This window comes from Mesoplodon mirus (assembly GCF_964341445.2).
Source record: "Mesoplodon mirus genome assembly, chromosome: 5".
In the NCBI taxonomy this organism is placed as follows: Eukaryota; Metazoa; Chordata; class Mammalia; order Artiodactyla; family Ziphiidae; genus Mesoplodon; species Mesoplodon mirus.
Genome location: NC_138980.1, coordinates 68,179,126 through 68,197,937, shown reverse-complemented (window position 1 = coordinate 68,197,937; position 18,812 = coordinate 68,179,126). Strand labels below are relative to the sequence as shown.

At 41.0% G+C, this 18,812-nt stretch overlaps 1 protein-coding gene and 1 pseudogene across 2 annotated transcripts in view; one reads left to right on the top strand and one right to left on the bottom strand.

Moving 5' to 3' along the window:
* Positions 1 to 18,812, top strand: part of CTNNA1 (catenin alpha 1) — a 183,265-nt gene that overhangs the window by 150,040 nt on the left and 14,413 nt on the right. The window contains exon 11 of the mRNA XM_082621605.1: positions 12,967 to 13,123. Coding sequence (XP_082477731.1) covers positions 12,967 to 13,123 — 157 coding nt within the window. The remainder of the gene's footprint in view (positions 1 to 12,966; positions 13,124 to 18,812) is intronic.
* On the bottom strand, positions 238 to 1,957 carry LOC309804294 (importin subunit alpha-1-like; annotated as a pseudogene). Its single transcript has one exon. The product of its transcript is annotated as an importin subunit alpha-1-like (transcript).

Below are 18,812 nucleotides of genomic sequence, written 5' to 3'. Positions count from 1 at the left end.
AGATTTTAAAGATTTGGCATTCTTTTCTCAAGCTTGCCATTTTACCCTATCAGCACTTTATTATTATTTTTTTTTAAAGAAAAGGGTGGAATTTAATCTTTATTTACAGGACACTGCAAGATACGAAATTCCATATAGAAATAAGAAACCCATTGAGAGGAGAAGCTTCATACAGTATGTAGTTTGGAACTGTTCAAGAATACTTTCTTTGTAAAAAGTGCTACAATAACCACGTGTAAAAAGAGTTCTTAGTAGAGAAACAGTAAGACAAACTTCTACCAAACATAGTACACAACAAACAACTTTATGCCTCAGGTGTACAATCTAAAAGTTGAAGGTCCCAGCAGTGCCATCCTGAACTTGGAATGTAAACCCTTCAGAGGTAGTTTCTGGCACAACATTTTGATCTTCCTCCACAGAGAAATACGTCTCAATCAAGTTTAACGAAGCTTTGTACACAGACTCATTTTCATGGTTTTGTAGAGCTTCCATTTTGTCCAAACCTCCACATTCTTCAATCATCATACTAAGTTTCTCAGTTTCACCTAGTTTCTCAGCGGTGTGAAAGATATTTGAAATGGCATCCAGAATAACCAGAGTAATTTTGGTGTCTTTCGCAGTTAGGAGGTTCATCAACGGTTCTGTTATGCCACAATGAACAAGGTACACCATCTGCTCAACTGTTCCGCCACGTGTATAGTTTGGTCACAGCCCATACAGCTTCCTTTTGTGTCTTAAAGTCTGCCTTAGAGAGAACGCCAACAAGGAACGGGACTAATCCATTATTTACAGCTTGTTGTATCTGGTCCTAGTGGCCAGCCGTGATGTTTGACATTGTCCACGTAGCCTCCTTCTGAATATTAGTTTTGGAGTTTGTTAGCAGGCTGGGAAAGATGGCAAGTGCTCCTGCATCTTTTACAACCTGAGTCTGTTCATCTGTTCCAATGACAATATTCCCTATGGCTCTTTGCATAGGAGTCACGATTGGCAATTCAGTAGCTCCTAAAAGCTTCACAAGTTGGGGTACAACCCCAGTTTTCACAACCATTTCAGTCTGTTCATTTGGACCATTGGTAAGGTAGGAAATAGCCCAGCAGGTATCAGCTAAAACTTCTGGATCATTGTGATGCAGGAGATGAACTAAAGTAGGAAGAATTTGCTCAACAGAGTCTGGGGCGGGGTGCACGATTCTTGTTGCGACAAAGATTTGAAAGTGTCCAGGTAAGATTATGTAAGTAACCACATGCTAAAGATGACAAATCAGGAACCGCCAAAAGTGCCAACAGCGGGTCAACTGCACCATACTTGATAACCAAGTCTCGGAAAACCGAGCTGTCATCTGCAATGTTTCCTGGAGCCCATACATCTTGTTCACTGATGTGAGTGTGGGGAGATGCCAACAGAGAAATTAATGCTGGGATAGCACCTCCATCTACCACAGCCTTGGTCTGTTCTGTAGTCCCGGAAGCAATGTTAGTGAGGGCCCAAGCAGATTCAAACTGAATGGGACTACAATCCGTTCTGCTCAAGGACACAAATTTTGGAATCAAACCAGCCCGTATTATGCTATGGGGGGCTATTTTTCCCTAGAAAGCAGTTTCCTAGCAGCTTGAGTAGCTTGGAGCTGGCTTTCCAAGCTGTTGTTGTTTATGCCTTTGACAATATCATCAAGAGACCAATTTACAGTGCCCTGGTTTTTGCGGTTTTCCTGCAGTGGAGAAGCAGCATCATCTGGAAAAGAGCTGACATTTCTCCTTTTCAGCGTCTGGTCATCCTTCTTAGCTTTCCTGAGCTCCACATTAACTTCTGTTCAACGCCGCCTCATTTCTGTACTGTCTTTCCCCTTGTTTTTGAATCTGTTAAGGCGGGCAGCTGGTGAATTAGCATCCTCATTGGTGGACATGGTTATGAGACAAAGGAAGAAAGCTACACAGTTGACTCAAGCTTCCATAGGAGGTGGTGCGGGGCGCACAGGCTGCACATCGGCTGCCCTCAAAACGTCCACCACGGTCAGCCCGAGGATGGTGTGCCAGCACTTTATTTTTAATGCCTTTGGTTCTTCTCCATTTGATTTTGAAGTGCTTGAAAAGCGACAATGCTTTCACATATTGGCTGAAACAGATGGTAACATACGCTGATCACACCTACTAAGAGTATTTATATAAATGATCTTAAAGCCTAGAAAAAAAAAATCACATGGAGCGTCTAGTAGATCCTAATAAGAGTGATGGTGTGCATAAGTCATGTTTGGCTGGGACGTGTTGCCCAGGTTTTAGGTTGCCCTCAGAAAGCACCTTTTTTCCCTCTCCTTTGTAGATTCATTTCTCCTGCTAGAACAGACCTCAAGACAGTGTCCAGACCACGCTTGGAATTGGGTATATGTCCTAGATAAAAAGGTGTTTCTCTAGGTGTGATTATTCCTGCAGATTCTCTCCTAGGCCCCTTCCTACCCTTGCTCACAAACAGGGCTGGGCAGGTTCAGTGATGGCAAATACAGTAGACATTTGCAGGCATGGTAATGACAAACTATGTAGCATGTGCCATTTCTAAATGAGGTAACTGTGACTCCACTCCAACCCATTATTGCTAGATTCTTTCATTATTTTTAAAGAGAAGTCAGCAATTCAGATTTTTTTGACAAGTCTCAATTTTAAAGGATCGGTAACTAATTTAAAGTTTTGAAATTCTTTGAGGAGCGTAAACCAGATTTCTGGGAGCTGCATCTTACCTACCCTGGCCATGTGTTTCATGCTCAAAGGACCTCTCCTTTAAGGTAGCTGATGGCTGTCCTCTCAGGAGGAGTGGAGCCCTCTCCTTATTCTTCAGCCTGATGTAGGCAGTGATATCAGGCATCGGGGGGTCTTAGTCCTGAGGTGTTTCATTTCAGGGTCACTGGCTTGTTTGATAAACAGACCCTAGGCACGTTAATCAACTTGACTAGGCTAGTTAGTTAATTCGCCAGGAGTTTAAGATGGTGTTCAGTATGCTGTAGCATGTAGACAAAAAGTTATTATATTAAAGTGTATGTTTCTTTATTTGAGGCTACTGTCAGCATCCGTCCACAGTATGGAATACGTATCGGGTTTTTCCGGTTTGTTTTTCAGGTCTCACACCCACACTGCTGCATTCAGGCAGCCCTGGCCCCTCTGCTGGGGGCTGCTTTTCTGTGGCTCCACCTACAGTCTGGAGTTGGTTCCTAGACCTTATTGTTCCTTTCTGGAGAGGAGAGGTGACAGATGGAACCTGTAGAGGAGTTTTCTTCTCCATCTTTCAGTTCACCCAATAGCAAATTAATTTTTGGAAATGGGAAATTCTGTTCTAAAGTACTAACTTTTTAGCAGTTAAGCGACTTAACTCTGATATTTGCGGTGTTAAAGTTGAGTTCAGGCAAAGTAACCTGAGAGTGGATTTATTTTGTTGCTTGGGGGAGAAAAAAGCACCCACATTTTTTGGTGGTTTATGAGTAGGAAAGAAAGTAGGTCAGCTCTTTCCCTGCATTGCCTTCTGTTTTGTGTCTGCAGTATCGCACTGTTCATCAGAAAGGGGACCTCTCTCCATCTGAGCAGAGAGCCCAGCCTCACATGCTTTTATCAGGAAAAAAAATCTAACTGTTTTGGGAAAGAACCTGATTCTCTACCCCCATGTCCTCCCCATCATCTTGCTCATGGATGTACTCAAGTCTTAGTGCATGGTAGCTGCTTAAAACACTTCAGTTTTTCAGTTCATCTGATGCTGGTCAAAAGAAAATAGAAAAACCCTGCCAACAGCATGTTTCTGACAGCTGATAATTCATATGGCCTTTCTTGGAAATTTAAGCAAGGGTGAATTAAGTATTTGAAGCTGCTGCTTATCTACATTTCTTTGTCTTTTTTTTTTTTTTTTTTTTGGCGGTACGTGGGCCTCTCACTGCTGTGGCCTCTCCCGTTGTGGAGCACAGGCTCCAGACGCGCAGGCTCAGCGGCCATGGCTCACGGGCCCAGCCACTCTGCGGCATGTGGGATCTTCCCGGACCGGGGCACGAACCCATGTCCCCTGCATCGGCAGGCGGACTCTCAACCACTGCACCACCAGGGAAGCCCTCTTTGTCTTTTTTGGGGGGTATTTCTCACTAAATTGAGAAAGAACTTATAAAATTGTTGGTTCTTTCTTCTGCCTCCTTAGATTTATCTTCCATATTGCTGCTTCTCCCATTGTTCTGTGGGAATGCTGATCATTTTTGTGGCTAACAGGCTTGACAAGCATCAAATAAGCATAAACCGAGACAGGCCTGGTCTATATAGGTAGTGAGAAAATATATAGCTCTTAAATGAGCATTCAAGGCATATGGGCCAGGGAAGCCTGTGGCCTCAAGTTCTCATTCATGTGTTATTTCACAATCATAGGACCATCTACCTTTGAATCACCTCACTTTTCCACTTCTGATATTCTCTAATCTTCTTACACAGCAGTTGCACAGAAGAGCTAAAAGGAGATGCTTCTGACTAAAAGTTTCTCTCAGCATTTTCTGTACCTCTTTACTCCCTTACCGGCTCCCATGGAGGTCTGCAGGTAACAGGCCTCCAGAGACACTCTGGTTTCCTTGTAAGCCTTGCATATTGGTATTGGTTTGTTGTTTTGTTTTCTTGTAAAGTCTGATTTCCATATCATAAAAGTTGGAAAATGTTTCCCTCTCTTCCATTTTCTTGAGAAGTCTATATAACTGCTATTCTTCTTTAAATGTTTGGGGGGAGTTTATTAATGAAGCCATCTGGCCTGGAGTTTTCTTTTTTAAAAATAAATTTATTTATTTATTTTTGGCTGCATTGGGTCGTTGCTGCGTGTGGGCTTTCTCTAGTTGTGGTGAGTGGGGGCTACTTTGTTGCAGTGCGCGGGCGTCTCACTGCCGTGTCTTCTCTTGTTGTAGAGCATGGGCTCTAGGTGCATGGGCTTCAGTAGTTGTGGCACACGGGCTCAGTAGTGTGGCTTGCAGGCTCTAGAGTGCAGGCTCAGTAGTTGTGGTGCACAGGCCTAGTTGCTCCGCGGCATGTGGGATCTTCCCGGACCAGGGCTCGAACCCGTGTCCCCTGCATTGGCAGGTGGATTCTTAACCACTGCACCACCAGGGAAGTCCCTGGAGTTTTCTTTGTGTGAAGACTTTCAACAATTAATTTAGTTTCTTTATTAGGTATAATGATATTCAGATGATTTATTTAAACATTTAGCTGTTTATTCTTGAGTGAGCTTTGGTAATTTGTATTTTATTACTTGCTACTCTGTTATTTTTTTCCTTCTCCTTGCTTTGGGTTTAATTTGCCCTTCTTTTTCTAGTTTCTGAAGTTAGAAGCTTTTAAATCATTGATTCGAGACCTTCTCTTCTAATGTAGTAATTGTTGGTGTGTGGGTTAAATAGCATCGTTGGGATGGTCAAGAAAGACCTCACTGAGAAAGTGATGTAGAAGCAAAGACCAGAAAGGAGATGACAGAACAAGCCAGAGAGGGTGTCTGAGGGGAGAGCACTCAAGGAAGAGGGAACAGCAAATACAGAGGCTTTGAGGAAGGAGGGTCAGGTATCTAACAGGAGTGTGAATGGTATAGAGCCTTCTTGGGCCATGGTAAAGCATTTGGCTCTTTACTCTGAGGCACATGGGAAGCCATTGATGGGTTTTGAGTAGAGGATTGACATAATCTAACTTAGTTTTAGCAGGGTCTCTCTGACTTCTCTGAGGAAGGATAGAAGCAGAGGGACCCCTTAGGAAGCTGTGGTTAGCAGAATAATGTGCTGCCTCCACCCCCAATTTTCTAATTCCTGAAACCTGTGAATATGTTACCTTATATAGCAGAAGGGACTTGGCAGAGGTAAATAAACTAAGGATCTTTAAATGGTTAAATTATCCTAGATTATCTGGGTACATGCCCAGTATAATCACAGGGGTCCTTATATGAGGGAAGCAGTGGTGTTGGCATCAGAGTAGGAGATGTGATCATGGAAGCAGGAGTTGGAGTGATGTGGCCACAAGCCAAGGCATGTGGGCAACCTCTAGAGGTTGGAAAAGACAAGGACTGGATTCTCCCCTAGAGCCTCTGGAATGAACAGTTATGCTGACACTTTGATTTTAGCTCTGTAAGACCCATTTTAGACTTCTGACCTTCAGAACTGTAAGGTAACACATATGTGTTGTTTTAAGCACAGCTAGTTTTGTGGTTATGTTACGGCAGCATAGGAGACCAAAACAGAGGTAAGAGTACAGTGGAAGTGGTGAGCACTGGTTATAGAGTCTGGATATATTTTGAAGGTAGAATTTACTGAAGGATTAGTTGTGAAGTGGAGGGGAAAGAGAAGAGCAAGAGTCAGGAAAAATTCCAGGGTTTTTTTTTTGTTTTTTTTTTTGCGGTACGCAGGCCTCTCACTGTTGTGGCCTCTCCTGTTGCGGAGCGCAGGCTCAGCGGCCATGGCTCACGGGCCCAGCTGTTCCGCGGCATGTGGGATCTTCCTGGACCGGGGCACGAACCCATGTCCCCTGCATCGGCAGGCGGACTCTCAACCACTGCGCCACCAGGGAAGCCCAAAATTCCAGGTTTTGATCCTAAGTAGCTAGAAGGATGGAGCTGTCATTTATGTTAATTTTGTGGTGCCTGTTAGACATGCAAGAAGCAAAGTCAAGTTCAGGAAAGAGGTCTGCACGAAATGTATAAATGGTGAGATCCATTACCACATACATGGTGCTTAAAGTCATGAGACTTAATAAGTTCACCAATGGAATGTGTAAACCCAGAGTAAAAAGGTCTGGGAAATAAAACTGGGGTTCCCTAACATTTAGAGTTTGGGGAGATGAGCAGTATCCAGCAAAGGAGATTAAGGAAGTGTTATTGACCAGAAGAGCACCAGAAGCTGGCTGTGTCTTGGAAGACAAGTGGGATAAGTATTTCTAGGAAGAGTGATTATTCATGTAAAATGGTTGTAGAATGTGACCTGAGAACTGATCCTTGGATTGAGCAACATATAGAGATCACAAGTGACCTTGGACAAAGAAGTTTAGGTAGAAATTTAGGAGAGATAAGCTTGACTGGAGTGGATTCAAGAGAGAAGAGACAAATTGAGTATAGCAAGTTGACAGCTCTTTCTAATTAAATGTAAGGATTATGGAGACATGGGGTGATAGCATGAGGTAGATATGGGGTTGAGAATGTTTTTTGCTTCTGATTTTTAGTCGGGAGCATTTTTCTATGTTTAGCTGATGGAAATAATCCAGTAGAGGGGGAAAACTGTTAATAAAGAATAGAGCAGAGAGAATTGCTAGGACATTGTCCTGGAGCAGAGGAGGAGAAATGAGATCCAGTGGACACGTGGCAAGGTTGGTAGGAGCATAGAGAGGAACATTCATAAGTAAAGAGAGGTAAGATAGAGCATGTGGCGTGGATGCAGGTAAGTGGATAGGTGTGGTGATAAGATTCTGTAGACATTCTCTTTTGATTGCACTCGTCTTCTCATTTAAATAAGAAGCAGAGCTATATGCAGGTAAGTGGATAGGTGTGGTGATAAGATTCTGTAGACATTCTCTTTTGATTGCACTCGTCTTCTCATTTAAATAAGAAGCAGAGCTGTGAGCCCAGAGTGATGATGCTGGCAGAAGTGTTACAGGTTTGAGGAGAAGGTATGGGACAATTACTCTTTTAGGGTTCAGACTTGAGGAGAGGAAGAGACTGATTGGACTAAGAAAACCTAGTTCTCTTGCTGTCCCCAACACTGAGTCCACTTGAAGTTGAGTGATCAAGATTTTAAAGGAGTTCCATTCAACATGGTTGAGAGCAGGAAATCATGAGTTTTATTTTAGACATGTTTATTTTGAAATGTCTGAGACATCTGAGTAGAGCTGTTGGGTATGTAGCTAGGAAATGACTTAAGGGCTAAAACGTATGGTCTGGGTTGGAGATGTGGGGGTAGTTGGCAGACGGGTGGTATGTAAAATCATATGATGAAATTGCTCATAGGCGGGAGAAGTGTAGAATGAGGAGAGAAGGTAGCATAGGATCAAGCCTTGAAGAACTTCAGCATTAGTGGAGGAAGACAAGACAGCAAAAGAGACACAGAAGAAGTAGCCAGAATGGTGGAAATGAAACAGAAAAAGTATTTGACAGAATCTAACATCCAGACCTGATAAAAACACTTTGTAAACTAGAATAGAAGAAAATTTCCTCAGCCTGATAACATCGTACTTAATGATGAAAGGCTGAATACGTCCTGCTAGGATCAGAAACCAGACAAGAATGTCCTGTTCGATGTTGTACTGGAGGTCTTAGCCAACAGTAGCATTTAAAAAGTTGCCATGGTACATATGGTGGTAGTGCGTAGTTTGGGGCTCTCTGCAAATTTAATGAGCAAGAACAGTGACTCATTAAGTTATAAGTGAGTAAACTTTTCCCTCTAGTTGTTTCCTAGCGACTTGTAGGTCACCTTAGGTAGGCTATTGATGTCTTACCCCATTTTCTACTGGTATTTTAGTGTTCTCCTTACTGATTTACCTAACACTATGTATATACTTCATCTGTCATGTATACTTAAATACAGATGTAAATAGAGAATTTTCTAAGACATGAGGAATGTTCAGTAAATGCATAAATAAACACGTTCTTTTAGGCTTATCTTTTTTTTTTTTTTTGGTGTGGTATGCGGGCCTCTCACTGTTGTGGCCTCTCCCGTTGCGGAGCACAGGCTCTGGACGCGCAGGCTCAGCAGCCATGGCTCACGGGCCCAGCCACTCCGTGGCATGCGGGATCCTCCCGGACCGGGGCACGAACCCATGCCGATGCATTAACCTGCATCGGCAGGTGAACTCTCAACCACCGCGCCACCAGGGAAGCCCAAGGCTTATCATTTTTAATTTAACTCATTATCTATCTGGAAACGATCTTATTTAGCACATAAATATAAGTATGAAGTGAAGCTATAACTTTTATTTTTCTCCAAATAGCCCATATCAAATGTAGAAATATGCCATTCCTCACTGATTTTGATGTCACTTGTATCATACACTGAATTCTGCTCTATGATAGGGTCTGTTTTTAGACTATTCTTTTCAGTTACTTTAGCTTTGTATTACATTTTAACTCCTTTCATTACTCTTTTTTTAAAAAATATTTACTTATATATTTGGCTGCACTGGGTCTTTGTTGCAGCACACTGGATCTTCATTGCCGCGTGCAGGATCTCTTTTGGTTGCGGCATGTGAGATCTTTAGTTGCAGCATGCGGGCTCTTAGTTGCGGCATGTGGGATCTAGTTCTCTGACCAGGGATCGAACCTAGGCTGCCTGCTTTGGGAGCACGGAGTCTTAGCCACTGGACCACCAGGGAAGTCCCTCTTCATTACTCTTGCTCTCTATCCCTAATATCTTTTTGCTGTTCTCAGGTATTTACTGTTCCAGATTAATTTGTGACTAGGTCAGTCTTCCTACTCCTAAACATGGACTGTGTTTCTATTTATTCACATTTCTTTAATGTACCTCAGAAAAATTTAGTCATTTTTGTTACTTCAGTCCTCTGGGTTTCTTTACAGATTTAATCCCACATATTTTCTATTAATTGCTTTCATGAACAGCTAATACTCCCCTCATTTTATTTCCTGTTTTCTGGCATATAGAAACGTTACTCATTTTTATATATTTATATTGTCTCTAGCTAACTTAATGAAGTCTTATTAATTCTAAGAGTTTTTTCGGTTAACTCACTTCAGTTTCCTAGATAAAGAAAGATGATCTACACTGAAAAGTAATTTTGTCTCCTTTCTAACAGCTTTTTATTATTATTTCCATTTCTCACTTTACTTCATTAGCTAGAAAGACCATTATTATTTAACTAATGGTGACAGTAGGTATTCTGATCAATAACATCTTGATTTTTAAGGTAAATGATTCTAGAGTTTCACCACTAAGTATCATGTTGGATGATTATTTGAAGTAGTATGTTAAGTATCTTTCTATTCCTAATTCATCAGAAATTAGTATTTATCATGTCCTTTGTAAACAGTTTTGTAATCAGAATGAGAAAATTCACCTTAGACGAGGTGCTTTTCCTCCATTATATATAAGGTATTACAGAACAAAGAGAGCAATTTTCTCTTTCTAAGGGAAAATTATCTTAATATTTAAGACATATAATTAATTCCCCGTGTTTACTTGGCTCTCTTAAGAAACATTTTCTTCACCCAGATTTTCTTACAAAGTCTAGCTCCACACTGATTCATTGACACATTAGTGAATTAATGAGTTAATTAATGAAGAGTAGTCCACAATGTTGAATCATCCAGTGGGAAACGAAGGGAAGAGGGAAAAGAGTCAAAGAACAAGCCTGGAAATGATGAAAATAGAGGAGACCACAGTATAACACATGGGAAAGATAGGATACCTCTTCTTCCAAATAATTTATTGTCCAAACCCATTCACTTTTTTTTTTTTTTTTTTTTTTTGCGGTACGCGGGCCTCTCACTGTTGTGGCCTCTCCCGTTGTGGAGCACAGGCTCCGGACACGCAGGCTCAGCGGCCATGGCTCACGGGCCCAGCTGCTATGCGGCATGTGGGGTCTTCCTGGACCGGGGCACGAACCCGTGTCCCCTGCATCGGCAGGCAGACTCTCAACCACTGCGCCACCAGGGAAGCCTGAAACCCATTCACTTTTGAAAGTAGTGGGTTATTAATAATAACTGGGATAGCCTAGTCCCCAAAGTCTATGAATCTATAATTGATAGTCTTGATAATCTATCCCTTCCAGTTATCTAGGAGGGAAGAGGAATAGTTGCACCAGTCTAATGGGTCTGATTCTTCTTTAGTTTGTTGATTACAGTCTTTGGGGGGTTGGGGGGGCTAAGTTGATAACCTCACTCTTGAATACCTCTCCAGTATATTAAGAATTAAACGTATGACCTAAAGGCATGTGGTTTCTATAGCACCGAAGAAAACATCATCCCAAACTCCAGCCCTCAGGTAGCATTGCCCATATGACTCTGTGATAACTACTGTTCTGCCTCTTCCAGATGTCCACTCCATCACCACCAGTTTCCTCTTGTCTTTGCTTACCTTCAGAGTTGCATTATTATGAACACATTTATTTCCAATAACCCATAAGCACCTTGTACATAGAAATCTTACTAATTATTCTCTCAGCTCCTTTTCATACTTACTTTCATTATTCACTCATTTACTGAATACATCAAAGGATCTGAAAGGCATTTCTCCAAAGACTGTACACTAGTGGTCAACAAGTACATTAAAAGATAAGCAACATCATGAGCCATCAGGGAAATGGAAATCAAAACCACAGTGAGATATCACTTCACATCCACTGGGATGGCTAAAATTTTTTAAAAAAGGAAAAAGGAAAAACAGGTGTTGAAGATGTGGGGAAATTGGAACCCTCATACATGCTGGTAGGAATGAAAAATGGTTAAACTGCTTTGGAAGACAGTAAGGCAGTTCCTCAGAAAGTTAACCATAAAGTTAACCATATGATCCAGCAGTTCCATTCCTAGTTACATATTCAAGAATAATGATAACAAACAAAACATATATGTGAATGTTCATAGTAGCATTATTCATAATGACCAAAAAGTAGAAAGAATTCAGATGTTTGTCAGCTGATGAATGAATAAAGAAAATGTGGTAAGTTCGTATAATGACATATTATTTGTCAATAAAAAGGATGAAATACTGATACATTCTATAGCATGCATGAACCTTGGAAACATGTTAAGTGAAAGGAGCTAGTTCCAAAAATGCACATATTAGTATGATTCCATTTTAAAGAAAAGTCCAGAATAGGTAGCTCCATAAAGACAGAAGTTAAGTTAGTGGTTGCCAGGAGACAGGGTTCAGGGAAATAGGGAGTGACTGCTAGTGGGTATGGGGTTTCTTTCTGGAGTGATGGACATGTTCTAAAATGATTGTGGTGATGGTTACAAAACTGAATATACCAAAAATCTTTGAATCTTCCAATTTAAATGGGTGACTTGTTTGGTATATAAAATTATATTTCAGTAAAGCTTTTTTTTTTCCCTAAAGAAGTTATTTTTTATTATTCTAGAAGAAATTACTTTTTAAACTTAATAAATGTTACACTTTCTGTGAAGTTATTATATGTCAAATACAGTATATCTCAGAAAAAAATATTTTTCACATATGTACTTTGAGAATGTACCAAGAACCTAAAATGTCAAATGTTCATTACAAGATTAAGAATGGTGGGTGACTGGAACAAACCTAGGTATCATATAATCAGAATAGTGATGTGCATCTATAAGATGGAATAATAAACAGTTAATGTTTTTTTTTTTTCTTTTTGCGGTATGCGGGCCTCTCACTGCCGTGGCCTCTCCCGTTGCGGAGCACAGGCTCCGGACGCGCAGGCCCAGCGGCCATGGCTCACGGGCCCAGCCGCTCCGCGGCATATGGGATCCTCCCAGACCGGGGCACGAACCCGCATCCCCTGCATCGGCAGGCGGACTCCCAACCACTGCGCCACCAGGGAGGCCCACAGTTAATGTTTTTTAACATACATTTAATGATATGGAGAAGTAGTTAAAAGAAGAAACAGGAATAGTCAGTTTTATGTAGCATATAATTCTAATTATGTATTTTTTGATTTGGCACACATAACGTGTGTATGTGAGGGGGAAAAAAGCCTGGAATATAATGTCAAAAATTGTGAAGAGTTGTTATCACAGGGTGGAGAGATTAGAGATACTTTTGTTTGTTATCATCCATAGTTCCAGTGTATTACTGTATTTCAGATGTATTCCTTCTCCATTCACATATAAAGCCTGTTGTTCAATACTTCTCTACTTCATTTTTGTAACTGTTACAGTGGAGCATGTGGTGTCTTACGTCCTCATGAAATGCACAGGAGACAAAGCCATAGACACTGTGCTGACCAAATTGTCTCACTTGTTTTATTTTCATGACTCTGAAAGAGTAAACAATGAACTTTAATGTCTTTGCAGGTTATCAATGCTGCATTGGCTTTAGCAGCAAAACCACAGAGTAAACTGGCCCAAGAGAACATGGATCTTTTTAAAGAACAGTGGGAAAAACAAGTCCGAGTTCTCACAGATGCTGTCGATGACATTACTTCTATTGATGACTTCTTGGCTGTCTCAGGTAATGAGCTGATTCCCCAGGGAAGTATGTGAGGCTGTGCATAATTACTTTCACCTAAGTTACAATCATGGGATATCAAAATGCCCCCAAGTATGGGCAGGTAAATTATTCTAGCAATAATATTGTGCTCGTTTTCATTTTAATTAAAAACAACAAAAACAACAAAAAAAGCTACCACTGACTCCTGAGCAGTGGGACTTGGGGTTGGAGTTGTTTCCCTTGTTATGGGGTGGTCTCGATCTTAGAAGTATGAATTAGTAATCTGCCTGGCAGAGGTTTTTCTCTGTTTATATAGAGTAAGGTCTTGCAGCTGTGACCTGTACAACACTATAGCCATCCACCTCTCTTGCTGCTGCTGTGTTTAGAAAACACATTGACCTGTGTCCTGGCTGTGGTTATTTGTTATGAGCCTATGAGACTTAGGAGGAGGGATTCGCAACATCATCAGCTTTAGTTTCTTTTGTAAAAATTGTTCCCCTTGGAAAGCTTCTCTTTCTCTTTCCCTCAGAAAAGATCGTAGTTTAACTGCCTACTTTTCGAAAGACTGTTTGCATGATGCACAGATAGAAAACAGAGAGGAAATATTTAAGTACCTTTTAATTATGAACTTGCAAAAAATAAATCTGGGTAATTCACCTCACAAAAACAGTTGATTTCATTATATAAACATAAACTGGTAATGACATAGTAAATTGCATTCATATAGAAAATGTCTGTCAACTGCAATTCCCTGTTTATCACACAGAGATAAGTTTCAGTCCATCTTCTTAGAGTTGAGCAAGTATAAATGCATTCTCCATTTAACAGGCCTCTGCTGCCCTCGACTGCACTGCTTGCTCTCTGGAGGTGCCAGGCTTCCTGAGGCCAGTGGCTGTGGGCAGAGTCAACGGCTGGTACTTGTAGGGCTGAAACTACCTGTCACCCCAGGGAACCACAGTTTGGAATGTGGGAGATGTGAGTGGCCATGGGGCTTGAAACTGAAGCAGGGCTTAAGTACATGCACAGCACAGTCCTCCAGCAGTGACCTATGTAAGGTGACAGTGTGTTCTGCATACCAGTGCTCCCCTGTGTCTGCTTGCTCTCCTTGGGGTTGGAGCTTTGGCTCTACTTGAGATAGTGGGGAGCAGGCAATCCGTAAACTGCAAAATAAGGGGGTAAATCATGCTGCTGCAGGACTGCCAAATTGCAGGTGCTGGTACTTTAAAACAAAAAACCCATTTGTAAGCACATCTTTGCAGGTGCCAAAAATGCAGGAATTGCTTTTCTGGGAAATCTTTGCCTTCTGTTGTTTTCCCCAGTGAAGTACTGAATTATTCTTTTCCATAGATTTAGAGAAAAACATTCCACCTTCACAGCACACTTTTAAGCAAACAACAAATTCTGATACCTAAATGCAAAGCCCCCCTCCGGAGATAGATATTACATTCCTAAACTTACTTACCAGGTAAGGCTGGGTCTCAAGGGGTTTTCGGTCCTTCTTATAGCAAAATAAAATGTAATAGAATCAAATGTCCCTCATGCAACATTCTTCAAATCATAGAACAAAAGGGATTTTGCAGTAGCATTTAGTGGGATCCAGGCAGTATCTTTAGGGTATATGACATAAAACAGAAGAACGGTAAAGAGAAATCAGATTCTTTAACAGATACACTTTTGTCTGGTGAGTATGTTCAATTTTTATGCAAATGTGGGAAAGTAGAAGAGTTGACTTGGTAGAAAGGAGTTTAGACAGTTTCTATTTAGCAAATAAAAACACAGAACAGTCCTCTCAGAAAGTGGTGGTGCTTTCAGAGTATCTGAATTTTAAAGATCCACCTTAGTGTGTTTCTCTAATGTTTTGTCACAGACTTGCTTAGCAGTGTCAAGTAATTAAATAATTAACAGGACAAAACTGTTATTCACAATTCCTTTGATTTTTATGGTGTGCTTTTTAGGGGCATGGGATGAAGGGAAGAGACAAGCAGATAGCTGTGCAGAGTTCTACTGGATTGACTAGTTAATTTTTAGCATTCAGACTCCTTTATACCCTTATGCACTTACCTCACCCATGGCAGCTTTAGCACTTTTTATGTGGCAAGACTAGAGATGTCTCTCCATCTCACCTGATACACTGGCTCTCGTTGAGAGGAATCCCATTTTCAACCGGGCAGGCCCCCACTGGTCCCCAGTCCTTGGCCCTTGTACAACTCACAGCCTCTCTAGAGGTGCCCCGTGGATTGGAGAGCAGTCGTCATCTGCAACCACTGTGTGCAGTCTTTATACCAGAAGCTGAGATCTGCCCACTTCTGTTACCCAGAGGCTCAGTAGTCTGTTAGCAAGGTGGGCATGTTTCTGAGTAAGGGGCTGCAGGACAAGTGCCCAGCACAGGGTCTGGCTTAACGTTGGTGGACTTCATAAAATTTTACGTAATGAAAAGTAAGAATGTGTCCTGGGATATTGTGGCCCTATGGCAGTGTGATAGGTTTTGAGGAATAGTTCTAGTAATGATATTTCACCATCAATCCCCCTTGGAATCCCTGGGGCCTGTGTGTTTGCTGTAGCCCTGCCCACTCATGAGAATCCATCCAAAGGGAAGTTACTTAGGGGATAGGACTGAAAGGACCCTCTGCTGCTCTATCTCTATTGTTCCTGGATATTCTGTCCCATTGGTTCCAGAAGTTCCCTCGTGCTTATTACAAGTTATATCCTAAATTTGTGGCTCAAAAATTAATGGTCATCTTGTGTTATAACCTGGTAAAGCCATTAAGACCCTCATGCCAGTGTTTCATGACGCTGCAGGGCAGGGGGAACTTGAGTCACTGTGTATCAAATATGCCAGTGGCACTTGGAAATAAAGAGGGACATGCAAGCCACCTCCGGGGGAGAGGGAGCGGGACCCCTGTTCCCCAAGCTGTTCTATTCAGAAGGTTGCCTTGTAAATATTGGAGGTGGTTTAGGATGCTACAGAGCGTTCAGCAAGCCGTGAATATATTTATATGGACCGATCCCTTAAGGACAGTGGTTTGAAATTTATCAAAGTGATAAAGACTGTTTGAATTTCATTTGAATTGTATTTGATAAACATTTTCCATGGAAATGAAATTTACTTTCTCATTCGTTTACTCTGCTTTCATGTGGAAGTTCTGATCCTCCCCCCCGACACACACCTTTTTTTTAAAGTTGCAAGTGGTTGGTTAGAGTGGTTCTAGTTGGGTTTATTACTTTTCTTTACCAAGTGCTCTTGGAAACAAATAACATAATGCATTAGATACTTTGGAGCAACACATAGGAGTAGTAATTTGTACTCTTCTTCAGTGTCAGTGTGCTCAAATAATTTGGTCTGATTGGTCTAAATAAAAGGATTTTTGTACCTAATTTTTGTTTTTGTGTTTAATCGCAAAAATCCAAAACTGAAAGTAAGGTAAGGAAGTGGTGAAGTTAGTTTGATTTCTGACTCCCATGCCCCCTAGCTTGAGCAAGTCACTCAATACTTCTGTGCCTGGTTTGCACATTAATTAATAGTGATTTTAAAAAAGTGGTTACTATAGAGTTAGTTAAATGTCAAGCAACTCAGAATCTTTCCATAATATTAGAGTAAGTTCTCTATATAATGTATTAATATTATCATCTCCTGTGTGCATAAGGCTGCACTGATAAAGATATCCAGAGCAAGGGGAGGGTGGAATGGGCCCTGTTAGACATTGTGGACTGAAGTATAAGTTCATGCAGGCTTTCTGGAGAATGCCAGTTGGCTTGGTTCCGGAGGGCAATTAGGCATCATACATCTACTTTATACATATATGCCTTTTGACTTAGTATTCCCATTGCTAGAAAATTTCCCCAGGGATGTGTACATAGATGTTTGCCAAAATACCTGTACAAGGATGTTCACTTCAGCCAAAATGCCTAAGAGAAGACCGGATAAATGAATGATGGCCCCTCTGTCTGTTCAGTAGGGTATGGTACAGCCATTAATATGGATGAGGAAGATCTGTGGAGGCAGTTCTAGAAAGATTTTCAAATGAAAATCAGACATGTTAACGTCCATAATGTGACCCCTTGGAGACAGACTGTTGTATGTGTGTGTGTAGGGTTTTTTTTCCTTTTGGAAGTATCTACATATAAAGACTGTATTAAACAATCAGTTTTTAATGGGGTACAGATTGGTGTGTCTACTCAAAATGGAGCCATGCTGAGTTTACTTGGAAATTCAATTAGAGTAAAGTAACATGGTTTAAGTTAGTGTGGGTACCTCCAACCCTCCCATATTTGCACATGTCCAGTGGGAACTCACTTCTCCCTTAGGGCTCAAGTGTAGAGAGCAGGTTGTTGTGTCCTGGGTATATAGTGGCCTCAGCTGGCTGGGGCTTTCCCAATGAAGGTGGAAAATGTTACTTTAGTCAGCTTCCTGAAATAGAAGCCTTCCTTGGTGGCTAAAGAATGGCAAGCTCTTCCCTGGTTTGGGTTCAGCTGGAAGAAAACCTGTATAAATTCAAGAAAATCTAAATTGATTTTTAAAAACACACTTGCCTAGATGAAGGTTAACAAATCCTTGGTGGAAGTTTGGGCTACTTTGTTTAATGAATGACAAAGAATGCTATACTTCATTGATTTTAAGATGTGCTTTCCCTCCCCTGGTATTAACAATCCTGATACCAGGATGAGTCTTAAAAATCAGTGATATGAGAAAACATTGGTTCATAGTTTCATTAGCAACATCTTTTCTTTCCTTTTTATTCCTTTCCTTCCCCTTCCCCAAATGTTAGATTCAGTAAAAGCAGCAGTTTTTAACCTAAGGCCTAGTATGGTAGGCAGGCTCAGTACCAGTCTGCTTAGTTTAATATGTAGAGAGTTTGTATATAAAAGATGTTTCTGATCTAAACATGGGCTCTAAATCCATTTATTCTTATAATGGGTTCACTTATTCCTCCTAAAATTGGTTTATGTAAAAAGTTTAATACGTTATCTCTTTCAGTAGTGCAATGGTGTAAATTCTAGCAAGTCTCCTAATTTTTGAATTAGCACATGCTAAATTGTGGTCTTAGCTATCTTGTGGTAATTCACTTTTCCCTTCTGCAGTGGAAATTTTTACTATATTTTGGCTTTCCCTGGAAAGATATTTATTTTAATTGATGAATTTTTATTTTTTAAAAAGACTTTTAGAGCAGTTTTAGGTTCACAGCCAAATTAAGAGGAGGGTACAGAGACTTTCCATCTACTTCCGGCCACCACACATGCACAGCCTCCCCCTTTATCAACATCTCCCATGACAGTGGCACATTTGTTACAACTGATGAACCTACATTGACACCTCATTATCACCCAAAGTCCGTAATATACATTCCTGTTCACTCTTGGTGGTATATACTTCATAGGTTTGGACAAATGTATCCATCATTGAGTATTTTCACTGCCTTAAAAATCCTCTGTGCTCCACCTATTCATTCCTCCCTGCTCCAACCCCGGCAACCCCCGAGGTTCCTGCATGTCTCTACATAGCTTAATAGCACTTTTTTTTTAAGTGCTGAATAATATTCCACTGTCTGGATGTACCACAGTTTTTCAGTTCACCTACTGAAGCATGCCTCAGTTGCTTCCCAGTTTTGGCAATTATGAATAAAGCTGCTATAAACATCTGTGTGCAGGTTTTTATGAGGACTTAAGTTTTTAGCTCCACTGCATAAATACCAAGGAGTGCAATTACTGGATC